Source organism: Oryzias latipes, chromosome 14, assembly GCF_002234675.1.
Source record: "Oryzias latipes chromosome 14, ASM223467v1".
Lineage (NCBI taxonomy): Eukaryota > Metazoa > Chordata > Actinopteri > Beloniformes > Adrianichthyidae > Oryzias > Oryzias latipes.
Genome location: NC_019872.2, coordinates 2,030,891 through 2,057,878, shown reverse-complemented (window position 1 = coordinate 2,057,878; position 26,988 = coordinate 2,030,891). Strand labels below are relative to the sequence as shown.

Genomic DNA, 26,988 nt, shown 5'->3' with positions numbered 1-26,988 from the left:
TTGATCCTTAAAGATGCATGTTTTAAAGGGCCTTCCATTCTTATTTGAAGTGTTGAAGGACTCAATCACGTCACTGACATGTGGAGATGATTTCATAACCACAGTGAGCAGAAGCCTGCGCTCTGTGTCTGCATGCAGAGTGGATGATGGTTTTCTTCTCCAGCAGCCTGAGCGTCTGAAGGAACGAGCGGGATGATTCATTCCTCACACCTGCGTTCTCCTCTGAGAGTCACCAGATTGTCTTTGTTCAGTCCTTTTCTTATCCTCACTCCTCCAGCCCCCCTCATGTGAGGCAGGATGGAAGCTTCTATAGACGAAGCTCCTGAGTCAAGTCGGATGAAAGTCTGAAAAGCAGAACATCTTCAGCCTTTTCTGCCTTCAGCAGTGAGCAGTTTTACAAGTACAGCAGGCAACATCTAAAACCAACTGTTGGTAGTGTTTATTATCAAAAGGCATCAGCACATAGACTGCGAGGCAGCGCCCCCTACTGACACAAACAGAACGTTGAGAGGAACTTCCACACATGGAAATGTAGGCGACTTCAGTCACACATGACGGAAAATCCTGTTTCTCAGGACCATCATTCATACGCTGGAACTGGAGAACCCTCCGGAATCTGAACCACAGTCCAAGGCTGCGGTTCCGACAACATTTACAAAAGAATCAAAGGGTTAGAACTGAAACCCGGGGTCGGTTCCTCCAGGCAGGAGCAAAAGCCCCTCATCCCTTCTGGTTTAAGAAATTCCAGAAACTACAAAACCCACAGGCTGACAGGGAAGCTGCGTTTGGAAAACATGGAAGGCCGATGTTTATGACGATAGCTGGGCACTAAAAGTTTGCAAAATTGTCCATCCTTTTGGAGTAAAGTGATCAGAAGTGCAGCGTTTAGGATCAGCTGGAGGTTTTCCAGATGTTCAGGAACCGCGTCACAATCAGGAAAATCCCAAAGAGCATGAACTAGTGTCAGTCTGAGACACGACACCATGACCCCCCTTAAAGAAGGAACTGGAAACAGAGAAAAAGACGAGAAGTATGGAATTCAGAATCTGTTGAAATGTCTGTAAACATCATGACCTGAACAGCTGGGAGTCAGGACTGCTATCTACGCTTTGTAGGTTCATTCCTTAGAAATCTTTACAGAGAGAAACAGAACAGTTGTGCTTTAAAATCCTTCCATTGCCCTTGTTTCTTCTTCTCTGCTCTTAGCTTCCCTCCTCCAGGTCCATTATGTCTATATTCCCACCCTAACCTCGAACTACTAAAAAACCAGCGCAGCTCTATGCAGCGTCCTGAATTTAAAAGCAATTCATACACCGTCCTCACTACTTTTTGTTTTTATTTAACGGTGGATATTACTGTCTTCTGAAGATAAAAACGTTGGTTTATTAAAAAAAGATTTTTAAATACTTTTTTTTTGGCAACAATTGTTCCAACGCAATGCATTGTGGTCTATATTTGCCCATCTGGTGAGGCTCGATTCACACTGGTTTTTCGCAGAGACTTCTGGTAAAATTTCCAGGGAACTGGATTTTGGAATTGTAGATTCAGACAGCACTATGTAAATGGGGAATGCACTAGATAGTGCACTATGTAGTGAGTGGGGAAGCAACTGGGACACAACCTATGATCCCCTTTTATAGTTCTGCACCAACCAGGAGGAAGGGCCGTCTCCAGGAAGAGTTTTTTTCTTTAACGTCCAACAAACACTTGGACAGTTTTTTTATGGAAAGGCTAAAAGAGAAAATGACAATAATGCTTTGAAATGTAAATTCCAGACATGAATGCATGAGGTGAGGAGACGTTTGCCGTCCTGTCTGCTTTGGAGAGCTAGGCCACATTTGAAAGACCATCTGCAGTGAAGCTTCACAACACCAGGGCTTTACTCCACAACTCAAAGAACATCTGTTTCAACGCTCCTGTTTGGGATGTAAAAGAAAAACAACAATCAGAACATTGAATACATCCCATCACTGCATTCTGTTCTTGGGCTGAACCCCAAGGATGATCCAGATGTTTCTTCCTGAGCTCCAGCTGCTGATGAGAATTCAGGTTATGTGCCGACTGCTTCAGAGGTGTGGTGAAACACAAGCAAATGTTACTGATCCAGTGGTGATCAGAGTGATTGGTGGGGGTGTAGGTGGGTCTGTGGGGCAAAGATGTTAAGAACATAAACAACCTGAATTCTCAGAATTCTAAAAGATCCTCTGATGATCTGAGAAACGCCTTCTGGATCAGACTTTAAGGGACTTATATCATGAAAAATCAACTTTTAAATGTCTTATAATGTTCATTCCTCATGAAAAGAAACCTTAAAGCTGTATTTTGATCCATGCATCTCTGAGTGTTCCTCTAAAAACCTGCTCTCTGAGCATCAGCCACTCCCAATCCACAGAAACGAGAGGGTTCTCAAAGTGTGATGTCACAAACTGAGGAACCGCCCCTTCCAGGAAGAGTCTGCGCTGTCAGCTAACAGGCTAACACACACCCATGGAGCTAGCAGTGATCAGCTAAACTCTTTCCTTTCATATCCACTATATGCACATCCATCCCTGTAAAAGTTTGGATGTCATTTGTTTTTGCAGGTGAAATGGATGATGATGATGTCATGAAAAGGGCAGTACCCACACGGAGAGGAAGGCGGAGCCTCAGAGATCGAGTCGTCTTAGTTCCAGGTTGGAAACTGAACTGCAAAAATAACCAATAATTCTTTCTTTTTTTAAATCATTCTTAAGTGTGGCAAAGGGTAAAATATGATGATATTTATGGATATAATTTAGTCTGAAAGGCTTGAGAATAGCATGATATAGGCCCTTTGAAGAACAGCTGAAGAACAGAATCCAGTAATAACATGACTGGGTGACTAAGAATCTTTGCAGACATTGAACGCACCAGTGGAGACAAAAAGACCATATAATGGTCAAACACTTAACCACCACAGTACACGTAATCATGTCAAAATATGAACTTAACATGACTACAAAGAAGACTTTTAACCCTTTAACACCGGAGGTGTTTCAGCGACAAACACAACCTCTTTGACATCCCGTTCACACCATCAACATGAATCAGCAGATTTGGATGAAAAGCAGCTTTGCAGAGTTAAGCAACAGAATAACAGCACAAAGCTGCTTTTCTCTCACAGTAGTCAAAAGAATGTCAGCAGTGGAGCTCTGGTGTTAAAGGGTTAACGTGGTGGCAGCACTCTCACCTTCAGGTAAAACAGAAACAGCCTCCATGATCCTTCTTTGGGCTAGTATTGGTTCATCTGTCAGACCTGTCATACAGTCTCAAACGGAACCGCCGTTGTTCCGGCTCCAAATGTAACCAGAGAAAACCGCTTTGATACTATAAAAACTGACAGTGACCGGAGGAGGGTCCATAAATTACAGGTCCCCGAGCCTGAAGGGCAAGAGTCGTTGACACAACCTCTGCTGCAGCTACAATGCGGGGCGCCCGTTCAGTTTGTCGTGCAGGAGCGCGATGGCCCCCCCTGTGAAGTCTCTGAGGACCTGCACGGTCTCCCGCTGCAGCTGCAGCGACTCGCGCACAAACTCCTGCTGAGTTTCTGCCAGCTGCTGCACCGACTCCGACAGCAGCTCCAGGGAGCGAGAAACCGTCTCCAGCAGGATGTTGGTGGCGTGCTGCTCCTGCAGGCTCAGGGAGGCGTTCTGCAGCATGCTGTCCCTGGAGCTGTGCCCTGCAGCCGCCGCCGCCGCGCGCGGAGGCCTCGCCGCAGACGACGCCTGAGGCTGCGTTTGCTTTGGGATGCCGTTGTTAACCTGGTGATCTTCTGCTGCTTTGGATGGCCGAGATGAAGGAGTCTCTTCCCTCTGATCATCCTCTGAATCTCCAAACCCAGCTTCCGGATCTTAAGACAGGAAATGAAGCGAGTTAGTGAGTCGCTAGAAAAGGTGCCTTTCACCTGCAGCCAGATGCTGGAACATCACCTTCTGTGGCAGGAACTTCATACTGCACATCGTAAGCTGCCTGAGACGAGTCCCCTGCAAGGTTCAAAGAACTTCATTGGCTCTTCTTTAGTTAACACGAACAGCGCCACACGGTGGTGAACGGAGCAAAGACAAAGCACCTGGAAAGGCTCAATATGAGATACCTGAGGACAGAAGGCCGCCTGCGCTGTAGGACGTTGGAGGAGGCATCTGTGCCATGTCCACCCCACCGTTAGGAGAACTCTGCATTCCAATCATGTCCTCCTCTTCCATCTCTTCCTCCTCCTCTGCAACATCATCATCATCCTCCCCCAGTGGGCAAAAGTCCTCGGTGCTCTGATCCTCGCCATCCATCTCCAGAATCTGCAGGACTATCTTCTCTGTCTGATTCAGGTCTCGGGACATCCGGGAGTTCAGGCCCCTGTGGGGCACCGTCCCTGAACGCATGGCGGCCACCTTCCGCTTGGTGTCACACTTCAGGTCAGACCATTTCTTAATGACCTCGATGATCTCTCGCTGACACTCCCCAATCTCGTTGACACGAGCGGTGATCTCTGCCCAGGTGCGCTTCTTCACGTCTGTGGGAACACCTCTGTTGAATTTGCCTTTGGCGGGAAAACAACAATGGGGTTAGACCTCCAGGGAACCAAGGCTGGCGCCGGAGTCTGAGCATCACTCACCCACAACCACCATGCGGTGCTTCCGCACTTCATCCAGCAGGATGTGGACTTCACTGAAGGAAAAGCGAGCCTTCCTTTTCTTGAAGCGCGTGGCATTGTCCTGGTTGTAGTACAGCGCTGAAGACATCATCCTCCTCACTCACGGATCTGCAGCTGGACAGCAGAGGACAGGTGTTGAGCGTTTCCTGACCGCCGGCTGACTGAGTCCAAACCAAAGGCCGAACTCAGTGTTGTGACGTCACCCAAACAAAGAGTTTACTTCCGGCTCCAACCAAACAAAGTCAACCCAGTCGCCATTTTTTCACAATACAAAGGTCAACATGTTGGAACCAGACGCCATCAGTTAGCAGTGATTGGTCAGAGTCCACATTTCCATGGCCACCACTCCGGCCAAGCGCCGTGAGCTGGTTGGAAGTCCTCAGCCCTACCACTTGAAAGCAGGCTACACGAAATCGATGTTTAAATATTCAACGTGGGGGGGCAGCCGTTGACTGGATATAAGAACTGGAATGAGTGACCCCCCCGACACTACCCGATCCATCCGAATATGACGTCACTCACTGTTTAGGAGCAACATTGCCACAGTAATGCAATTTGGATTATATTCACTCCCATAATTTGTATATTTTTTGTGTGTTTGTTGTTTCAATATTGTAAATCTTAAAATCAAAAATATTTAAAAAGATCAGTTGCCGGTAGCATTTCCCGTCAGCTCTGCCTCCTCTACGTCAGTCCGAGCCTTTGAAACAGCGATAACTCTGTGATCACAAGAGTTTCTGTTTCCCTCATCAGAGAGCGCCGAAGAAGGAAAGACGGTCGCCTAAAGGCAGCACAGTATGATCGTACGTTGCTGTCATTGACAAACCATAAATATCTCAATGATACGCGATAGAATGACAGCTTGGAGTCGCTCTTTTGTATTTTCTATATGTTGGCAACAAGAAAGGAGAAGTGAGCGCATTTTACTCTGAGATGTCACGCACTGCTGCAGTGCAGTCTGTGTTAACGGGGTCAATAAAAGGTCAGGAAGGGGTGCTGTGTCCTCGTATCTGAGTGAACCGTCATCACACAAAACAGAAGAAGGCGGCATTTGTTATCCGTTTGTAGTCATTCGCAGGATTGTGCGGTCCTAAACCTTAATTTTGTTTTCTTTTTCTTTATTTTCTTGTTTTTTGTCGAAATTGAAATAAATGTTAACATATAACAAACATTTTTATTATTTTAAGAAGTTATTGTTGCTAACATTCAGTTGAAAAATGCTTTAGTGACGTGGACAGCTTGGCTAGCAGCAACCCGTCGCCCCTCACCTTCCAAACAGGAAGTACCTGCTGGCATCACTCATTCTGTTTCTCAGAATAACCATTCTTGATCTGCTACCTTTTTTAAATGTTTTTGATAAACCTCATGTTTTTGATTATATTTTTCTTTTTTACAAGTTATTAAAATTATGAACTGACCAATCAGATGCCTCAATAAAAGTAGGTGGTGTCTGCTGGCCCCCACCTCCAAAACATTTGATTGACAGATTGTCCCAAACCTGCTTTCAGTGGAAAGGTGTGTACTTCTAACAAGCTCACTCCTGATTGGCGAGAGTGGTTACCATGGAAATGTAAACTCAGACTGACACTTTGGTTGGAGCTGGAAGTGAACCGTTTTCTATGGTTGACGTCACACTGGCTCAGTCCAGCTCTCTTTTACAATAATTGGGGCCAGCACACACCACATGCTTTTATTGAGGCATCTGATTGGTCAGTTTATAACCTAATAACATGCATATATAATGAGGATGACCAAGAATATGTTAAACGGTATCAGATCCAGAACGTTTAGTCTGACCAATGGAATGACTGAGTAACAGCTGTTTATTTCTCTATAAAGGTCTGTGGGAGTTTGGCTTTTTGCGGATGCTTCCTGTTTGGAAACGCGAGGGGGGGGGGGTCCCCCCTCAGTCCACTTCTTACATATAGTCAATGGCCTGGACACAAACAGCCCCACACTCAGAACTGATGCGGGTACCCACAGTAAACCAACGTTTCAGTTGTGTCAGGACTGGACTCGCAGCCAGTCCAGCAGGGAAAGGCGTGAGATGAAAATAAGGTAACCAGCGCGCGCGCATGACTGACTGACGGCTGAACAATGCAATCCTATACTAAACCGCAGTTCCGGGCAGTAGCGCCGCTTCGGTTGTTTTTGTTTTATGTCAGTGTGACTGTAAGTTTCTCAGGCTAATGTCTGCACATAAAAAACCCGCCGCTGCAATTGTACAAAAATTCGGTTGTAAGTAATCCCTGTAGCTCGTTTAGCTAACGCTGCGCGACGGACACGGCTAGCATGGCACTCCCACCGCGCAGCCGCACTTCAACGATAAATGGACGAGAGAACCGTGGACGTACCCATACGACAAAGAAAGTCAAGTTTAGTCCCAGAGCGCTTCAGGGAGCCTCTTCAGCGTGAAGATTAAGATAGCGGCCGTATAACTTGTACGAACAGCTATCTAACGCTGCGCAATGACTTCTTTGTCCTCCAAGTTTAAATGTTGAATAACACACTTCAAGGACATTGCCGCCACCTACCGGATGGGAATGGAACGGCCAACAATCGGATCGGATTGTACTTTGATCTGGGGGGTCCTGTGGTTGTGTATTCTGTGAACTTGAATGGGGGGTCACTGATGTGGACATGTCCCCAAAATAATATCAGCGTACTTAAACTCTGTACTGAGCCTCACCGAGTGTGAAGTATTGTTTGTGCCACTCTGGGGGGGTAATGATTCATTTTAACAATTCGATTCATATTCATATGGGAATGGAACGGCCAACAATCGGATCCGTCCGGTCAGGTCCGAAAACAGTGACGCATGAGCTGAAAACTGTCCTGTAGGCCCAACATTCTAGTGTCAGCCTGACGAACAACAACACAACCCTTCACACAGAAACACACTAACATGAACAACGGGGAAATGGAATCGTTTCAGAAAAACACAAACATTTGATTTTTTTAATGTCCTAAGGTTTTCAGCACCATAGCAAAGAAAACCCTATGTGTGTGTTTGTGTGTTTCAATTATAGTTGGATGGGTGGATAGAAAAGGACAAGAATAAAATAAAATAGAATATTGTCCAAACGTAAACATGCCACACCATAAACATTAATTACAAGGAAAAATAAAAATAAAAATCCCTCCAGTGTTTCCATAAATTTGACTGGATGGGTACGGCACTAAATCCAAGGTTACTTATAACCAAGATGAGTGTTCTCTGAAGCCTTTAGTCTGCAGATACATTTGAACATAAATGAGTGCATTCAAGCCCAGAGAGTGTTAATTTTGAGAGAAACAAACAGCTCACTAGCACTCGTCCTCCTTGGCTTATTAAAAGTAAAGATTTATTGCTACATGTTTGCACTGATTAACCCTTTGTAAATCATATTAAACTTGCAGAACTATATTAAAAACTACGAGTGTAAGGATTCATTTGAACAACAATTCATAATTTGTGGTTGCTGATCCAATTCAGTTGATACTGGTTCCATTTGAATGATCCCATTCACTGACCTATAATGGATCCAGAACATCTTTGTCCAAACTTCCAGCAGTCAGACTCAGACAGAAATTCCTGCTACTGAACAGTTTTCAGATTCTTGGATTTCTTCCAGATCATCAAGTGGAAAGGAAATCTGTGTCCAAACAAACAAGTAAACTAGAATGAATGTCAAATCCATTCACATGTTAGTTTCCTAAAGTTCACCACTGTTGTTTTTCCACATCCAAAGAATCCAAAGGGAACATTCTTAGAACATTCTAGACACTGGATGGTCACATGACTTTGCTGAATTTAAAATCTTTCCACACATTGGACTGAAATGATCAGTTGTAATGACATCACATGTGTGTTGTCTGCTGTGATGGCACTTTTTACCTGGTAGTAAAATAAACCTACTGTTCCCCAACATAAATAATTTCCAATATTGATTATGGATTTATCTGGATCAGTTGTTTGAATGGCATAGGCCAAATTGATTACAAACTTGCCTCAGGCAGATTGATCTGGTTGGATCGTAGGAATAGAAATTGATTAATCGATTAATCGTTACACCCCTATTGCAAATATAATGCCATTGCAAGCTACAGGGCTGCATGCAGCTCTGCAGGTCACGTGGGGGTGGGGTCAGATTATCCAGTTTCTGCTTCAGCTGGTTCCAGATGGAATTTTGGTCAGAGGTTGTTGCTGAGGCACTCCCACTTCCTAAAGTCCAGCTGTGACAATTCTGGCACCATGTAGTGGAGCATCACCATCCATGTACAGAAAGTTGGGGGTGTTTTGGTGGAAGTGGGGGATGATGGTGGTTCCATAGTGTCTCTGAGAAAAGAAAGGGCAGCGACGGCACCATCTACAACAGGGGGGTCAAACTCATTTTCACCGAGGGCCACATCAGCATGGCGGCTGTCCTCAAAGGGCCTGATATAATTTATACATGTAACTAAATGTTATGAAAAATAAATCTACCTACTCCTTAATGTTAAATAACTTATTATATATTTACTATAACCTAAAGTGACAATTCCAGTTGCATAGAAAACATACGTTTGCTTGTTACTCTAGCATTTACCCTTTTACATTTGATTCTGTCAGGTTAGTTTATATGGGCAGGGTTTAAGTCCTAATGTTTAGTTGCTCAATCTGATATTTTAAGTCTGATAGATATGAATAAATACACACCAATTCTTATTTTTTATTCTAAGAAATTAAAAACTGATGCTCTGGCAGGCAACATAAAATGACATGGGGGGCCACATTTGGCCCCCGGGCCTTGAGTTTGACACATGTGATCTACAATAACCAAACCGGATTTACACTGACTGGGGACACCCGCCCAGACCGTTGCACCTTCTCCACCAAAGCCAACCCTGGGACCACGTTGGCCTCGCTGACGACCATCATTTCAGTGCAATGTGACCCAACACTCATCAGTAGCTGCAGTTACATGTGCAAAATATCTTTGATCGGATTAGAATTGAACAGTGTACAAAAAACGTTATCCAATTATAACAAACGATTACATTCACCACACTTTTGGTCAGAATAAATCATTTGGACATGCGCAGAACTGTCTACATACCGGAAACGACCATAGAAGAAAAAATAGTGAGTTTTGTTGTAAACAAACAAAGTTACTGCATAGAGCGAGATGATCTTCTAAACGTGCTTTTAGTATTTACATGATTATTATTTAGTGTCTGTTTACTCAGAATTGTCTAAATATGTGCTTCTATTCTTGGCCATACGGACCCAGAAGAAGGGTTAGGATTAGGTTAATAGATGCCAACAACATTTAGCCTTACTCCGTGTGGTCAATGCTGTCAATCCAGTCTGTCTAGACACGACTGGAAACACAAATTCACATGATTTTTACACGGTTTCTCAGGACTGTGCAAAGGAGCATTACTGCATTTAAAAAGCCGCCTCCGCCAACTCTCACGCCGTCCCAAAGCTGCTTCTCTGCTCGAAGAAACTGTTCTACCAGAATACCCAGTTCTCCTGAGTCCAGCTCCCTCATGCAGAGCAGCCAGACGGACTGCGGTCCAAAGCCTCTCCCGGAGCGCACACCAAAACACAAAGCTACGAGTCCGGCTGCTCTCCTCAGAGACATGCCTCGCTTGCGTGGAGCAACCGGCCGGTCCTGTTCACAGTCCAAAGCCTCCTCTGGAACGCCACACTGTTTACGCATGACCTAAACCAGTACAGTAATGACCCACAATTGGAATAAACTGTTTACATGCACCTCGGTCAAATCAACAACCGGCAAAACCCACCTATGTCAATCGGAAAGAGAGTCTGATCGCGTCAGAGTGTTCTGAACAGCGTGTTTACATGACGCATTTTTGTTATGATCAGGTGTTTATTGCGATTACTTTTGTCCATGTAACCGCAGATAGTAAACAGGACGGTTGGCCATTGCTGCATTGTCCAGGGGCCTGTTTCAGAAAGGAGGTTAAGTGTAAACTCTGAGTGCGTTAACCCTGAAATCAGGGAAACCCTGGGTTTTCCGTTTCAGAATGGGAGGTTTGTTAAACCAGAGAAAGCAGAGTAAGTCAAACCCGTTTCTGAAAGAGAGGAAACTTATACTCGGAGTCAGTGTCCATGGTTACTTATGCTGTGAACCTAACCTGGTCGGGAGCAGGTTTTATTCTCTAAACTCAAGGTTTCTGCCGGTCCCCTCCCCTTTTTAAAGACGAAGCGGTATTTTTCACTTTAACCTTTATTGCCCACATTTCCGTCACACAGAGACGGTCTAAGTGACAAGAATGGCTTGTCCTTTTTTGGAGGACCCAATAGACGAGGAGGCTGCATTAATTCATAGAGAATTACATTTACCTCGTACGAGGATTTTGAGACCTAGACTCGATTTTTTGTCATTTCCCCATACGGTTTTGTTTGAGCGTTACCGTTTTTCGTTGCAGTCAATTACATATACACAATGAAAACAACATTAGGTATGTATTGCTATGTAGATGTTTCATATGTCAAATATTGTCAACAAAGCCTACATCCATGACATGCTCACATTTGACCTGATTGAATTATGTTTTTATACTTCATTTTTAGCTGCTGCCATGTTCTTTTAATTCCTGCAGGATTGCATCTACATGAAAATGAAATCAGGGACATTGAATTACATTAATGTAACAATTACTTTTTGGAAACACAATTTGCTAGTACTGCTTACTTTCTTAATCCTTAATCCCAATAGACGAGGAGGCTGCATTAATTCGTAAAGAATTACATTTACGTCGTGCGAGGATTTTGAGAAGACTCGATTTTTTGTCATTGCTCCATACGTTTTTGTTTGAGCTTTACCGTTTTTCGTTGCAGTCAATTACATATACAATGAAAACAACATTAGATATGTATTGCTATGTAGATGTTTCATATGTCAAATATTGTCAACAAAGCCTACATCCATGACATGCTCACATTTGACCTGATTGAATTATGTTTTTATACTTCATTTTTAGCTGCTGCCATGTTCTTTTAATTCCTGCAGGATTGCATCTACATGAAAATGAAATCAGGGACATTGAATTACATTAATGTAACAATTACTTTTTGGAAACACAATTTGCTAGCACTGCTTACTTTCTTAATCCCGTATAAACCTATACCACTTGATCAATACAAGGGTAGTGTTGCAGTGTGTGTGTGCTGAGCGGGGTGCGATCCACGAGAGACAAGGGGAGGGGCGAGTGCAGGTGCAGATTGGGGGGGGGTGAGCACGGAGCGGAGGTGTGTGCGTGGAATATATTGTGTGTTCGGAGGACGGAGCACTTAGTTAAATAAAGAGAAGGTGTCATTCCCAGAATAACTGTTTTGGAGTCATTCTTAATCCGCTCTGGAGGTTGAGGGTTTCCAACGGGAAGTGAACCCCGAAGGAGAATTCCCTTCGGCCCTGAAGGAAATCTCCCCTGCGCTTCTGACCACGGTCGGTCGGAAAGACGAGAGAAAAGAAAGGAGAAGTCTTTGCGCAGCGAAAGGTTCAACATTAAACAAAAGTTCACTTTTAAAAACACAATTGCATGTATTAATATTAAACTGACCAACGTTTGCAAGAGGGGAAGGTTAACAAGAAAGTCCTCTAAACATTACCGACGTTAAATGCATTTTTCCCCCAGATTGGTTCTGTACACTATGCAGCATTTCATGCAATTACACCAGGAATAACACTTCAAAAGTACACCTTAATATCGCCATTTTTTATTTCACACCTTACGCTACTTAAAAAGTTATTACAGTCAATATTTTATAACAATGATTTAAATGCAAACTTGCGCATTAACTTGAGCAGCTATGTTTTCCCACGCTAACTGTCTCTGTTTTGCAGATGCAGCGGTGTTGCTTTTCTTCTGGAATATGTGCTCATATTCACTGTAACTCTGCAGCAGCACGTCAAGTTCAGCTGGCGAAAAATACGCAGACCTCTTTGTTTTCACGGTTGCCATGGTGACTCGTAATATCTGCGCTCCATTGATAATGGCTTCTTATAGTCGCTGTGCGCATGCTCACCTCCGAATCAGTCCACTCAGAGTTGATTAACCTAACGCGGATCAGCTTCTCTGAAACAGAAAACTCAGAGTTGTTAATCTCCCGATTGACCAACTCAGAGTTTAAGTTTAACCTCAGAGTTGGTTGAACCTCCTTTCTGAAACAGGCCCCTGGTCACATGGTCTTGTGTCCGCTGCAAACGTTTGGGACCAGGAACCGCTCTTAGACCCATCTAACACGTGAAAAGTTCTGTTCCCGATGTTCAAAACTGGTAATTGAAGTAAAGTTTTATGAAGTTTTCTCTCCCAACAGGAATACTAGAGCAGCACGTCCATCCTTCTCTTGTTTTGACCTGTCCTCGTGGTTCTGGGCCATTGTCTGAAGAGATCCTCAGTCACATGGTTTTGTTTACAAGCTTTGGTCTGTCACAGAATGGGGCACTTGATGCCAGTCTGAATACAGACCAAACGCAAGCTTCCAGAATGAATCCGGACTGAAACGGTGTAATGAGATGTCAGGTCGGTCTTTGTCATAAAAGAAAAGTTTATTTCAAATATGGCACACATTCTCAGCAAAAGTGTGACCTCATGCATCAGTGGCGTCTCTTCCGTATAAATGCACAGATTGTGCTGGCACTAGCTTGTAAAGTGACAAATGGCAACGACAGCATATCTGGCTTATGTAGAGGAGCATTCACCGAACATAAAGAAGCCTTTACAGGAGTTACGTGTAGATAGAACATTTGTGGCTGAAGATCACAGCAATACATTTAAAATACCAGAGCAGCTGGATTAGGACCGTCTAAAAGAGCTAAAAAGCTTTACCGGCTAAATGCACCACACCTAACAGAAGAAGTTGTGTTTCTGTGCTGCTCACAGCTTTCCAAGAAACCTGTTGGCAAATACGTAAACCAAACCAGTATGAGAGCCGTCATTCCACACACACACCAAAACAGGAAGGGAAAGCATCTGAGAAGGTCTAACAGGTAGAAGCACCTACGTGGGCGGGTGTTGGTTCATGCAGCAGACCACAGCCCAACGTCCCGCCCGTGTTTACTCCCATTCTGCAGTCAACAGTAGGCTCTCCCAGATTTCTTAGAATGCAGCACTGAATTGTAAAGGTGTGAATGTTTCTTGAAAAACTGGAAGAGCTGGATGACGACCTGCGCTGCAGAGGAAAGGTGCTTCACCTGTCAGCTCCAAGTTCAGGATTTTCATTTCAGGGTTGAGGCGACTCTAAATGAGTGCTTTTACTCTCGTCACAGTGCATTTCAGAAACTTATCAGGAAAAAACATGACAGAAGCGTGAATCATCCCTCACATGTAGCTTCATGCACATGGGGGGTTAGGGGAGCTTTAAGTAACCAAAGGAGTTGTGGGTGATTTGAATTTTTAAAAAATTGCTCTATGTAGACAAGACGGTTTACTAATCCAGGCAGGAGAGGCACCATCAGCACTCAGGAGTACATGGTCAACTGAAGCCACTGTAAACACAAAGGCAGACAGGATGAAGAAGCCAATCAACCAAAGGCCGACCAGGCTGGGTTCTGGGTTCACTACGCTGTCCTCACCTCTTTGATGTTGACCTTTATGGTTCCATTATCGTCCTTATCAAGGGTTTTGAAGGCACCTGAATCAGAGCAGACATGTAACCCCTTCAGTTCTAGTCCCTCAGATGAAAACTGAAACCATTTATTAGAAGGGAAGACTCACGGCACATGGCATCCAGCCTCACAAGGCAGCCAATGTAGTTGTCAAAATCCATGTTCCCATTTTCGTCGCTGTATCTTCGAATGATCATCTGGAAGAGCTGGTCGTTGAGAGGAAACCCTACAGAGAAGACCGGCATCGTTCAGCCGTTTTAGATGTCACAGAGAATTCTTTGGCTTTACGGCTGAGCTGCAAATGCATTCAAACTGTGCATTGTAATTATTATTTGGTTGAAGTTTCTGGCTCCGTAAGTCCATTTTTTCCTTGCACTTTTAGAACTGTATTGATGCTGGAGCCCATGGCTGTGCACTCTGCTGGTACCAACTACACCAGCACTGTGAGGCTGGAATCCTGCAGATTGCAGCTCTATGAGAAACATCAGCGTCTGACACATGGCATACAGATCCACGGCAGAATGAAGAAATGCTCACCAGCAGCCGTGAAAGCTCTTGGCAGCTCATCTGCGCTGATCAGGCCGGAGTGGTCAGAGTCGAAGGTCTTGTACACGGCCTGAACCACACAAGCATTGAAAGAGGTCATGAACGAGTGACGTGCAGAACAAAAAGCTGAAATGATCAGAGGGATCCATTCAAATGAAGTTTTCTGCCTGTTCTACAAATCTGTACATGTAATCAACAGCTGCAGTCTAATATCATCTAAAACCAGAACCTGTTTGGAACAGGAACTGTCCATTTACATGCAGGAGCTCACAGTCAAATGAGAACAGACAGTTGCTCAAACAGAGCTGGAACTAAAACACACACCTGCCATTTCTTGATGTTGTTCCAGAGATACTTGAACTCGTCGAAGCCCAGTTTTCCGGTGCTGTCACTCTGAGTTACAGTTAAGAACATTACAGTTGAGTCTTTGGGAAACTTTGGGTTTCTGAAAAACCTGTCTCTCCTGAACCTGTCACTTTTGAGGCTGAAAGAACAGAGGATGCAGGAAGTGACCCTTCTGCTCTCAAACACTCTCCAAAATGCCACAGCCAGTGCTCCACCACGTTTCTGCCCTCTCAGAACGCAGCACTGGATCTGGACACAGGTGGATAATGAGACGCGCCGACATGGACCAGTCGCACTGCTCTGACTCCAGCATTGTCCCGCATGAAAACCACACATTCAATCCTCTGTATGTCACGCTACTAGTAACTAGGACTGTCACTTTTAACGCAAACGTCTTAACGTCGCCACTCCAGAACAAGCGACAACGTTGGTGCTCCATCCGCATCAGCCCAGAGGGATCGCATCCATAACAAGTTCTCTGCAATTTACGAGCCCACGAGAAGCCGTTTGCCTGGAGACGACATGGATCAACTTAGCGGTTTGGACCAGAATCTCGTGTGACGGTTCAGATCCGTGCGCATCACACACACACATGCACATAGGTATCCGTGGGTGCACAGGTGCTTGGCGACGGTTTACTCCATGCATACACTTTACACGCCCGTATTTCCAGTTTTTGGTTGTGTTCTTCTTCTGCATCTCTACACAGAGGTTAGAAGATGACCGTTGTCCAGAGTAACCAATCCCTGTGGGTTTTGGTCACATGACCCCCAAGATAAAAGGCGGCCTTTGGGGGTTTTGTTTTGATGTGATATACCAGTCACATTTGTCCCTTATTGTTTCTAACTTTGTTTTATTAACTTGATAAAACTTTAGGGAGTCATTTATTTCCATGACTTTATAAGGTCCTTGGCGCTGTAGCACGACTCATAAAGTCTTTTTGTTTTTGCTTCAACGTTTGACAAAGATGAGTAAAAGAAGAGTAAATGTTGACGTTTTACTTCATTTACCATGAAAAACAAAAACTGATATAAGAAGCTGCTAAGCCTGTTACTCCATGCACTTTAAGAGCTATTTATGTGTTGTTGTTTTTTTACTCGCTTTTTTAATAAAGAAAGTTCGCTGTAAGTTTTTATATTTTCTGATGACAATATTTTCCCTTTCACTGCAAATGAATATTAGCTCAAAAAAGGAATGCACAATAAATCACAAATGTATTGTAATCGCGATATCAGGCTGTGCAAAACGCAGATCGCAAAAGTCAACAAAACTTGCAATAAATGGTTACCATAAATATACTAAAACAATCTTATGGCAGTTTGAAGTTTTTAACGAATCAAATAAATCCCTTTATGCTGTCGACCAATCAGATGCAGCCCTTTGATGTTAGATGTTGGCCTCCTATGTAGACGAGGGTCATTTAGAGTATAATTAACTCTTATTCACATTAAACTATTGCAGTGAAATGGAAATGATGTATTTCGTTGTTTTGCTATTTGTTCATTTATCGCACGTTATGCTGCCACCGCTATATTAATCACTAATATCACACAACTTTTCCCTCACATCGTGCAGCTATAGCTTCCAATATCAATTATCTGCCTTTTTGACTCGTAATGGTCGGCATTGACCATGGAATAAATAAATAAATAAAAACACATGGCCGGATCTCTAGCTGGACCTGCAGGCTCTAAATCCATTTGTTGGTCTCTGGCGGATCCATGTCTACAGCTCTGACTGGATGAGAAGGATACATCCATGACGGCCACCATGCTCCTGCAGGACTCTATGCTGAAGCCATCCGTCTTCAGGTCACCGTCTGAAAGGTAAGTCAGCATCAGCGTGATGACAACCGACCCACAGAAGAGCCATCGGTGAAACTGCAACACCAGTGAGATCTTACGCTTGGAAATGATTTTGTTCAGGATGTTCATCAGCTCTGGGGGGCTCACCTCCATGTCCTTCATGACAAAATACAAAAAGGGCTTATTGTAATGTAGGATCTGTGGAAGTGTAAGTCCCGTCAGGCTGCACTCACATCTCCAGCCAGCTGCTTGAAGACTCTGCGAAACTGTTTATCCTCTTCACTTTCATTCTGCTCTGCGTATGCCAGCGGCCTGCGAGGCGGGGGCTGCCGGACAGACACCAGACTCAGAACAGGCAGGGAGGCAACTCACTCACACACGGAGAGGGGCACTTACAGGATCGGAGGGGGCGAACTGGGCCGGGTCGATGTTGCTGCAGAGAGAAGAGGACGGCAGGTCAACCCACAAAGCGTCCAACCACCATCCAACCAGCAGGGACAGGCTCTTACCTGACCACATCAACGACGCCGCTGATCACCTTTTTGAGCAGGAACATCTTCTGTCACCTGAGAGAGTCACAACAGGTCAGTCCCAATCTGTCCAACACAAGAGGCCTTCAGCTCCCCCCTGTCTGCTCAGCTATTGGACAGGACAAGGTAACCCTCGTGCTATGACCCCCCCTTCCATTGACGTGTTCTCCCTACCATGACAAAGGTGGATAAAGGTGGAAAGATTTCATGTAATCCATGGACACCAGTGAAGATCACAAATCATTGAAGAAAAAAGGTTCAGAGCACTGTCTAGTGGGTCTAGATGACCCACCTCCCAATGTTAAAGTGCCTAGGATAGCACAAGGGTTAAAATAAAACACAAGAGTCAGCAGAGGATGGATGCCTTATTAAATTCCAGTTTTCTCCAGCAATAATTAGTAACAGACCCCCCCCCAGGAGGAGACGCTTCCTGTATGCAGGAGCTAAATGCGGCCGCGCCCTCCGCCAGACAGACTTCCAGGATCATTTCTGCAGCTACCAGCTCCCAGAAACTCGCAAACATCCACCGACCGACCGCACTGTGACAAACACGGAGCCTGCAGAGGAGAGGCGGCGGCCAGGCGAGCTGCTTCCGGAACCACGAACACGAACGAAGAAACGGGCGAAAGCCGTTAGTGCAGCCGTTAGCTGCCCCGACACGAAGCGGACCCATCCCGCCGTGAGCGGAACGCTCCGTTACTCTCTGAAGCGGAACCAGACCGACGTCCAGCTGAAACGCTGCCTCGGAGTTGTACTTACAGCCAGACCGACGTGAAGCGAGCAGGCACGAAGCGGACCGAGTTCAGCAGTTTTCCTAAACTATTGAGATGTGGGCGGGTCTGAACCGCCCCGAGTGGCGCTGCGCTGCGGGGGGAGGGGGCCGAGTGATGGAACAGCCTCAGCGGAAATAATGTGTTCGCAGAAATGTTTGATATGACGTCACATCCGTTTTTTTTCTTCTTTTTTTTTTTTCCAAACTTGTACTGTCCAACAGCTGAGCACACAGATAGAAGCTGAAGGCCTCTTGTGTTGGACTATTTTCAATCAATCTATAAATACTTTATTGTCACATGAGGGACATTTGTCTTGGACTGAGGAGCCCACAGCTACAACATAAAGAACACAACAGAATAAGCATACACAATAAGACAACACCCACAAAACTAACAACCAGAGACACTTGCTCTAGTCTAGACCATTTACAGTTGGTTCAGCAGTCTTATGGCTGATGGAACGAACGAGTTCTGATATCTGTTGGTTTTGCAGTTGGCTGCTCTGAAGTGTCGTCCAGATAGTAAAAATTTAAAGTCAGAAAACAGAATATGAGATAGATCGCTGATGATTTTATGAGCTAGACACAGAACACTCATAAATTTATTGTAAAGATGGAATTTCATGTGTACCTGTGACCTTCATAGCTGTTTTCACCATGCTACCAATCCTGTTTTTGTTTTAAAAAGCCAAACCAGACACACAGACCATATGGATGATACTTTCAAGTTCAGATGAGTAAAAGGTCCATATTATCTAGCAACTGACACCAAAGAGCCTCAGACGTCGTAAAAAGTGCATCCTTTGGGCCAGACGGGCACAGACAGAGTCTGTTTGAGCGTTCCAGTTTAGCAGACTGTCCACATTTTCTCATTAAATATGAGATGATAGTTATCACACCAGATTTTAAAGAAGGGGATTTCATCCGTGTAGAGAGAAGGAGGGTCATCTCTGAGCAACTGACTTAGAATCATTATCATCTGAGAAGTTTATAATGTAATTATAAGGCTCACTACTCCTACAGTTGTTGTTGTATAATGTGTAAAGAAAGGGAGAGCTAACACAGCCTAGAGGAATACCATTACTGGAGAACTTTTTCTGGGATAAAATGTTGTTAACTTTGACCTGATGAGGCCTGTTAATCAAAAAGGAGTACAGTAACTTTACCAAAAATTGATTTACCTTCACATCAAAAAGCAACTGAACCAAGAGATGAGGCTGTACTGTATTAAAGGCTGAGGAGAAGTCTACAAACAACACCTGTGCATAAGCCTTGGGATTCTCTAGATGTTTTGAGATGAGATGCATTAGACAAGCAACTGCATCCTCAGTGCTAAGGCCACCCCTATAAGCGAACCGACGGGGGTCTAACTGAGAACATACCTCTGTTCAATGAACTTTTCAAAACATTTCATGACCACCGATGTCAATGTGATTGATCTAAAATTGCTGTTCCCAGACGCACAAGATGTTTGGGGACTGGTAAGATTGTAGATATTTTCCACAGCTCTGGAACGCGGTGTAAATCCAAGCATTTCTGAAATATGGGACGCCAGGCATGGACAGTTCATGGACAACCCATTCAGGCCAGTAGATTTTTTATTATTGATACCCCAAAAAAATGCGCTGAATCTGAAGTGTAGTAACGGAAATTCCATCAGAACTATCACAATTTATAAGATTAATAAGAGTATTTGGATTTAGAGAAAAATCCTGGGACTCAAATCATGCGAAAAAGTCATTTAGTTCATTTGCTTTGTGTAAATCGTCAGAGAAGAAGTATTGAGATCTGGAGAGAGTCATGTTAGTCATATGTTTTATGGAGTCCCACATTACCTTAGAATTCATGGAAGAAAGATTGTCCTCTAATTTATTTTTAAAACTGTCTAGCTTCTTTCAGTACTTTACTTCATTCCTTTCGAGCAGTGGAAATCTCAGCTCTGTCTTTGTTTCTAAAGGCCAGTTTCTTTTTGTTAATACAAGTGTTAACTCTTTTTGAAATGTAAGGCTTGTTGATGGGATCTGGTAGAAAAGTCTTTTTAGGCACAACAATGTGTGTGTGTGTGGGAGGGGGTATAAATCATTAAGCAACAAGATGCTGGAGGATCATCATCTTTACCGTCTGGTGTAAATGTTAGTGGGGGGGGCTGTCCACACACATACTCAGGTGTTACAAGCATACCTGTTGGCTGCAAAAATCTTCACGTACAACAATGTCATCATTCACTCAACACAACTACAGTTCACACAAACATACATAATTATGCACACAAACCAACACATTTAAAGCGTTTCATTCTGTCACACGCACTATTGTGTAAAGGTGAGCTGACACTTATGCTCAGGTGGGTGAATGTATGGTGGAATGTAAAAAGAGGGAGAGTGCTCAGCCGTCCCCACACCAAGACCCCCGCCGAAGCGGTAGCCAGGACCCCCCCGACACAGGGACAGTATAGCAGATAGAGGGAATCAACCCCCAGACAGTCCAGCCAGACACCCAGACCAGGGCGAGCAGGACCACCGCAGGGGACTCCAATGCCAGAGAGGAGGTAGGCACAAGTGTAGGCCCCAGCCTATCAGGAACTGGTGGAGGAGGACCCAAAATGCAGGAGACCAGGATTGGTGACAGGAAATAAAATATTTAATTAGCAAACTGAAACATGACAAAACTATGAGAAACAAAACTGGGACACAACAGAGCAGATGACCTGACAAGGATGAACAGAAACCAAGACACTTAAATAGGCTGAGGGCAATTAACTGAACTGAAGACAGCTGTGGATCATGAGCCAGAAACTGGTGTGACTGACAAAGGAAACCAAAAACATGACAAAGGAAAACCAAACCACTGAATCCTTACACAGCCCAGCCAGGAGGATGGCCCTCCACCTGGCCAAGGGGCCCAGCATGGGGCCCCACTCCTGGTCCCAACTCCAGACGAGCAGCCCACCACCATCTGGGAGTTCCAGGCAACCACCCACCCACCCTGCAGGAGGTTGGAGAGAGCAAAGCATGGGGCCCCCACCGAGGGCCCATGTGAGGGCCTGGTTCCCCCCACCAGAGATGGGGTAGGGGACAGGTTATCAGAGGTCCCACCTCCCTTAAGTAATTTAGGTTTTGATTGTGTGTGTGTGTTGGAGTGTATGTTGTTGAGACATAAAAGGTGTGTTTACTAAAGGATGCAGCTAACATTTTGGAGGGTAGGGCTCTGAGAGGACACCACCTGGTTACTCACAGTGATGTCCAAACACCCTCCTACCAAGGGGCCCTAAATGTCTAAGTTTAAATTGATGGGTGGGGCACTGGGAAGACATCTCCTGCTTGTGATGTCTGAGTACCCCTCCCTCATCCATCACATCCGTCTTTAGGCAGAATGGCTGTGCCTGAATTCCCTCTCTACCTTCTAGCCCTTTGTGCTATCCTATGGGGTCCAGATGACCCGATCCTTCCATTGACGTGTTCTCCCTACCATGACAAAGGTGGATAAAGGTGGAAAGATTTCATGTAATCCATGGACACCAGTGAAGATCACAAATCATTGAAGAAAAAAGGTTTAGCGCACTGTCTAGTGGGTCTAGATGACCCAACTCCCAATGTCAAAGTGCCTTAGGATAGCACAAGGGTTAAACCCCAAAGAGATCAATACATTCTGTGCAGGGCAGAATCATCCCGTCCCCTGAACTTTATGCAATTCAGACGCATACTAACTATTTTTTGACTCACTTTTTAAAGTCTCCCTATGACAATTTTATTAAATAAGAACATTCCCAGCGGTGTTTTAAATACACGCAGCAGCACATTTGAGCAGTTGTAATCACAGATTTGAGGTTGTAACTCTACATGAACACATGCAAATGAATCGGTAAGTTCAAAAGGGGCCCAAGTCCACAATTTTTCAAAATAGAGATATTATATGCTCTATGGTCTTCAAGGGAAAAGCTGTCTGATTATGTGCAAAAAAAGTCCCAAGTCTTTTGTAATGTATTGACAATGCTTGACATTTAAAATGCATTAAGTGCAAAATTCCTGGACTTGGGCCTCTCTTGCATGGGTTTAGCTTTATCCTATTGATGGCAGCACTAGTTATCCAATATTTCAGCACCCCTGTTTAATTCAAGAAGGGCCCAAGTCCAGAGACTTTAGTTTGGTAGTCATCTTAAATGATAAAAGTCAGGTGCTTCATATTATAGCATTTGTAAGCTATGAACTGGTGCTAAATCTGGGTAAAGTATGAATCATTTGGTGTAGCCTCCCTTTAAGCTATGCAATTAAAATCATGCATGTGTGGGTTTTCTCCGGGGAGTCCGGCTTCCTCCCACTGTCCAATAACATGCTTCATAGCTTAATTAGTCACCCCAAATTGTCCATAGGTGTGAGTGTGAGAGTGCATGGGTGTGTGATATGTGTGACCCTGCGACAGACTGGCGACCTGTCCAGTGTGTCCCCTGCCTTCGCCCATAAGTGGCCGGGATAGGCTCCAGCAGCCCCGTAACCCCGAAAGGGATAAAACGGAAGAAGATGAATGAATGAATGAATGAATGAATGAATGAATGAATGAATGAATGAATGAATGAATGAATGAAGGACTTGGGCCCCTTTTAAACTAACTGATTCAAATGGGAATGTGTCAGTTGTAATTTTGTTTGTCAAACATTACAGCAGAAGATTTTTACACACAAAGGCAGATTTTTGCTGTGCAAGTTTTCACATTTTATTTTACATGTTCTCACATCAAATCTACAATTATGTCCTTCTTGGAACATATTTACCTTCATACTTTTTTCTTGGTCTCATGGACCCAGAGGAAGGGTTAAGGTTAGGATTACAGGTAAGGGTTAGGCTGCGTTCACACCGAACCCGATTCGCGCAGTAACGGCGGCCAGTTTCAGTGTTAAGTCATTGAAATCGATGCGATCTGAGGTCCTGCAGCGTGATTTGAGCGGCAGGTGCGGCACTAAAGGTGCAGCAGCGCAATTTTACCAGTGCGGCGGAATTTGGTACCCGTGTGCTTGCACACATCCTCACAGCATCTGTGGTTCTCTTTCTCTGCATTAACCAAACTGTTGCTCATGTTCTTTTCTGACCTTCCATTCCTCTTTCCCATAACTTCATTGTGACTAATCTGTTTCATTACTCTGTAGTTTCTCTGCACAAGTGTGTTTATTTTTACATATGGGATTTTGTAACCCTTGTGCTATCCTAGGCACTTTACCATTGGGATCCTTCCATTGACGTGTTCTCCCTACTATGACAAAGGTGGATAAAGGTGGAAAGATTTCATGTAATCCATGGACACCAGTGAAGATCACAAATCATTGAAGAAAAAAAGGTTCAGAGCACTGTCTAGTGGGTCTAGATGACCCAACTCCCAATGCTAACGTGCCTAGGATAGCACAAGGGTTAACATGATGAACCTTAAGTCCTCATTCTTCTCTGAAAATGTAACTCAGACTTTTTAAGTATATTAGTTAAAAAAAAAGACAGAAATACAAACATTAGCGAACTTTTTTTCTAACCGCTAAACTGATGAATAATTTTGAAGGTATTCTTTAACAGCAGCAGTTCTGAAGTTTTATCCCTAAACATCCTTTTGTCTGCTTCTCTTGGTTCAGAACCTAAGCAACTTTGTTCAGGACGTCCACGTGTGCATGCCGGACTAAACCTTCAGGTGGAGTCAGAGAGCATCTCTAGAGCTGAGCCACTGCAGTTTATCTTCAGGCTCCAAGTCTCTGCAAACGTCATGCGTTTCTGTGAGGATTTGAAACACACTGCTCGTCTCACTGATGTTCACCTCTGAAAGACAATGCTGGGTCAGGGTTGAACAAAAAAACAGAATATTCAAACAAGTTCAACTGTTAAAAAAAAGCACAAACCAGCTCAAGTTTAATAGTTTTATTAAAGAGGAAACTCAGAAATCTTTTCACAAGAGTGTAAAGCTGCATTTGATATTTAGTCATAAAGTATAAAAAAGTGACTCAACTCACAACCTTTTGTCCTAAATAGGTACTGATGTTCTTGTGGTTGTGACATGTATGTGTCTTTTATGAATCTAAAGAATTTTTTAACTTTAACCCACAGTCGAGCTCTTTCTCTTCTTGTCCTGGAGCTGCTGCTGTGTTTTGATCATAATTGCATCCTCCTCTTCATCACCGTCATCATCAGCACCTCAGACAATTCACCCAGGCCACTGTAGTGCTGCCATCTTATGTTCCAGCACATACAAATGTCACTCTACAGATTTTTTAAGAAAGCATTTTAAAACTGTTTAAATGGCACAGGCAAACATCCAGGCTGCTTTAATCATGACACCTGTCTGTAAAAAAGACACATTTACATTTTGGCCCCATTTTTGCTTCTTTGGCACCTGCCAGCACTCCTGCAGACCTGTCAGACTGTGATCCTCAGGCTCCTCAGGGGAACCTTGTTATTGCCACAGTCTGTCCAGAGCTCACCTTCAGCACTACTGTAACACACGTGCAGTGCACGTTCATGCATGCTCACGGCAGAACCTGATGTTCCAGGCATGATAATAGCTGAATTGGAGAGCTAAAACTGTGATATTTTTCCTTTAGATCTCACTCCAGAATTACTCCAGGAAATCGAGGTATCCATGGTTACTCCAGGAGCCATGTTAAAGCATGCCTCTGTGTGAATCTCTCATCTCCAACACGTTCCTCCTCCTTCCCTCATTCATCTTTGGGGAGAAATCGCTGAGCCTCCTCCCGCTTCCGACATCTACAATTTAGTTTTTGCAAAGGGGATTTGCAGTGAACGACCTCAGTGACACTGATGATGATAGAACAGCTATTAAACATCTGTGAATTATGAATGCAGAGCACATTACATCTGCAGGTAGCTGCTACACTTTCAGACACTGAAATGCAGAACCTGCGTAGTTTAGAGCCACAAAGGCTGCAGGGAGGAAAATTGTAAAGGGGCATTTCTAATACGGCATATTTGCAGTCTTCAGAACAACCTGTTACCTTGACAACACAATTTTATCATTCAAGCCCATTGCTACCTCCTCTTGCAGCAGCAATCAAATGTATAGTGCTGCAGGGTTTAACTCCTCATTCCAGGGTAGGAAGGAGGCATCTGCCAGGCTGCTGAACATCTTCAGTTAGGATTTCACTTTGCATCATTGTCTTCTAAAATAATCAAATGCAGCTTTGTTCTGAAGGGGTTGACATTAAAAATGAATGTCACTAACCATTTTTTGTTTAGATAAAAGAAAGCACAGATTGGATATCATCTGTGTTTAAGAAATATTTGTGAAACTATTCGACTTCAGCTGTAGAGGATTTGGTGAAAGAACTCATTAGTCCAATTTAAAACACCTAATCTGAAAACAGCAGTGACATCAGATCACTTCCTGTTTGTACTGACTCTCCTTTGTCATTATGGTCAAGTGATGGGCTATTTTGCAGGTTCATTGGAAATCTTGTCTACGTAAACCTTTCACAACCCCATGACTCTTGTCGCATCCGGGTAGAATTTCAAGCTGGAAAATGCTGAAACAAAAAGGTCACGCAGCAGCTTTGTCGTTGCAAAATGAGCAGAAGCGCTCCAACAAATGTGAGGCCAGACGGCAGACGTGAGTTTGTGCCTCTTCAGTCGCCTCAACCCCTCCTAGACTTCCATGTCTTGCAGTAAGTCAGCCTAAAAGAGTCAGCTTAATTACAAGGTTCCACCTTTAACGAGTCTGTCTTCTGAAATGAACCCTGGAGAACACACAGGGTTCTGCTGCTTTTTTTATGTTAAAAAAATAAAATCACAATCATAAGTCAAAGTCTATATGACAAAAAAAATGTATTAAAAACTAAAAAACTGCAAACAGTACATTGATTTCCAGGAGGATTTTTTTATTGACAGTCACATCAACAGCCACATACTCTTCATGTTTTTTAATAGTATTCTTTAATAAAGATTTAGGTGGGAAATGGTGAAACCATCTGATGGGCAAATATAGAATGTAAAAACAGAAATGGCACATCTGTTCAGATGATAACCTGTTCTGTCTGATAACCAGCCGTTTGTCCTTCACCATCACTGAGGGAGTGGATGATGGAACTGGGGGTTCCTGCATGAGCTTAGCTCTGGACATTTTCCAATCAAACCGTGGTTGTGTACAGCTCACATGACACTGCTATGAGGAGCTCTGAGGGGGCTCCCCGCTACAGGGGGTCGGCCCTGAATCAATGCTCAGTGATGATCTGCAGTCAGGTTGGAGGTACCTCATTCATTTTTCCATTATGTTTCATGACGCTTCCTGCTAGGCGTCAAAGGAGCCGAATTTACTGCACCCGTCCAAATCCATGTCTGACTGAGTAAGTGCCAGAACTACCAGATAAAAAACAAAAAAGGCTCCCATAAAGCTAACATCTACAGCATTTTACTTTTTTGATGAATGTCTAGTTATTTGGTGGAATTACATTTAGAATCTGAACTCTTAGACTTATGGCGGCTTTGGGGCAGTGGTAGGGCGGTTGACCTCTGATGGGAAGATTGCAGGTTCGATTCCTGCCTTGCCCGCCCACGTATTAAAGCCTTCTTGGGCAAGACACTGAACCTCACCTTGCCTCTGGTGGAGGGTTGGCACCAGTTTTCAGCAGTGGAGCCGCCATCAGAGTGTGAATGTGTGTGTCTATGGGGCAGCCTGTAGGGCGCTTTGGGCCTTTGAGGAAGGTAGAAAAGCGCTACACAATTATACCATTTATCATAAA

At 44.1% G+C, this 26,988-nt stretch overlaps 2 protein-coding genes across 3 annotated transcripts; both read right to left on the bottom strand.

Moving 5' to 3' along the window:
* Positions 1-1,706: 1,706 nt before the first annotated feature.
* LOC101175424 lies at positions 1,707-7,180 on the bottom strand. 2 transcript variants are annotated; one of them, XR_002291621.2, is made up of 6 exons: positions 7,021-7,180; positions 4,628-4,780; positions 4,112-4,552; positions 3,948-4,001; positions 3,209-3,868; positions 1,707-1,916 (listed from the first exon to the last, which is right to left on the bottom strand). XR_002291621.2 is itself a non-coding variant. In XM_004076070.4 (5 exons), exons 2-5 carry the CDS (start codon positions 4,755-4,757, stop codon positions 3,438-3,440), a joined length of 1,056 nt encoding a protein of 351 aa, XP_004076118.1. In that variant the 5' UTR covers positions 4,758-4,780; positions 7,021-7,180; the 3' UTR covers positions 1,857-3,437. The 2 variants fall into 2 exon arrangements, 1 of the variants encoding a protein (XP_004076118.1); XM_004076070.4 differs by having other exon boundaries at positions 1,857-3,868.
* Positions 7,181-13,187: 6,007 nt separating this feature from the next.
* capns1 (calpain small subunit 1) lies at positions 13,188-18,398 on the bottom strand. Its single transcript, XM_004076029.3, has 11 exons — positions 18,254-18,398; positions 17,474-17,530; positions 17,361-17,397; positions 17,198-17,290; positions 17,063-17,120; positions 16,914-16,978; positions 15,139-15,207; positions 14,806-14,884; positions 14,378-14,494; positions 14,236-14,294; positions 13,188-14,148 (listed from the first exon to the last, which is right to left on the bottom strand). The coding sequence occupies exons 2-11, from the start codon at positions 17,518-17,520 to the stop codon at positions 14,122-14,124; spliced, it is 651 nt and encodes a 216-aa protein (XP_004076077.1). The 5' UTR covers positions 17,521-17,530; positions 18,254-18,398; the 3' UTR covers positions 13,188-14,121.
* Between the last annotated feature and the right edge of the window lie 8,590 nt (positions 18,399-26,988).

What these genes read in the sequence shown, in the direction of transcription:
- capns1 (XM_004076029.3), bottom strand. Translation starts at nt 17,520, where the DNA reads ATGTTCCTGCTCAAAAAGGTGATCAGCGGCGTCGTTGATGTGGTCAG. An exon ending in GCATGGTGGCCGTCATGGAT is followed by an intron (nt 15,208 to 16,913) that starts GTATCCTTCTCA and finishes ACTGTAACTCAG; the next exon opens with AGTGACAGCACCGGAAAACT. An exon ending in TAAAGGTCAACATCAAAGAG is followed by an intron (nt 14,149 to 14,235) that starts GTGAGGACAGCG and finishes TTGTGTTTACAG; the next exon opens with TGGCTTCAGTTGACCATGTA.
- LOC101175424 (XM_004076070.4), bottom strand. Translation starts at nt 4,757, where the DNA reads ATGATGTCTTCAGCGCTGTACTACAACCAGGACAATGCCACGCGCTTC. An exon ending in GCACCGCATGGTGGTTGTGG is followed by an intron (nt 4,553 to 4,627) that starts GTGAGTGATGCT and finishes TTCCCGCCAAAG; the next exon opens with GCAAATTCAACAGAGGTGTT. An exon ending in AGGCGGCCTTCTGTCCTCAG is followed by an intron (nt 4,002 to 4,111) that starts GTATCTCATATT and finishes TGAACCTTGCAG; the next exon opens with GGGACTCGTCTCAGGCAGCT.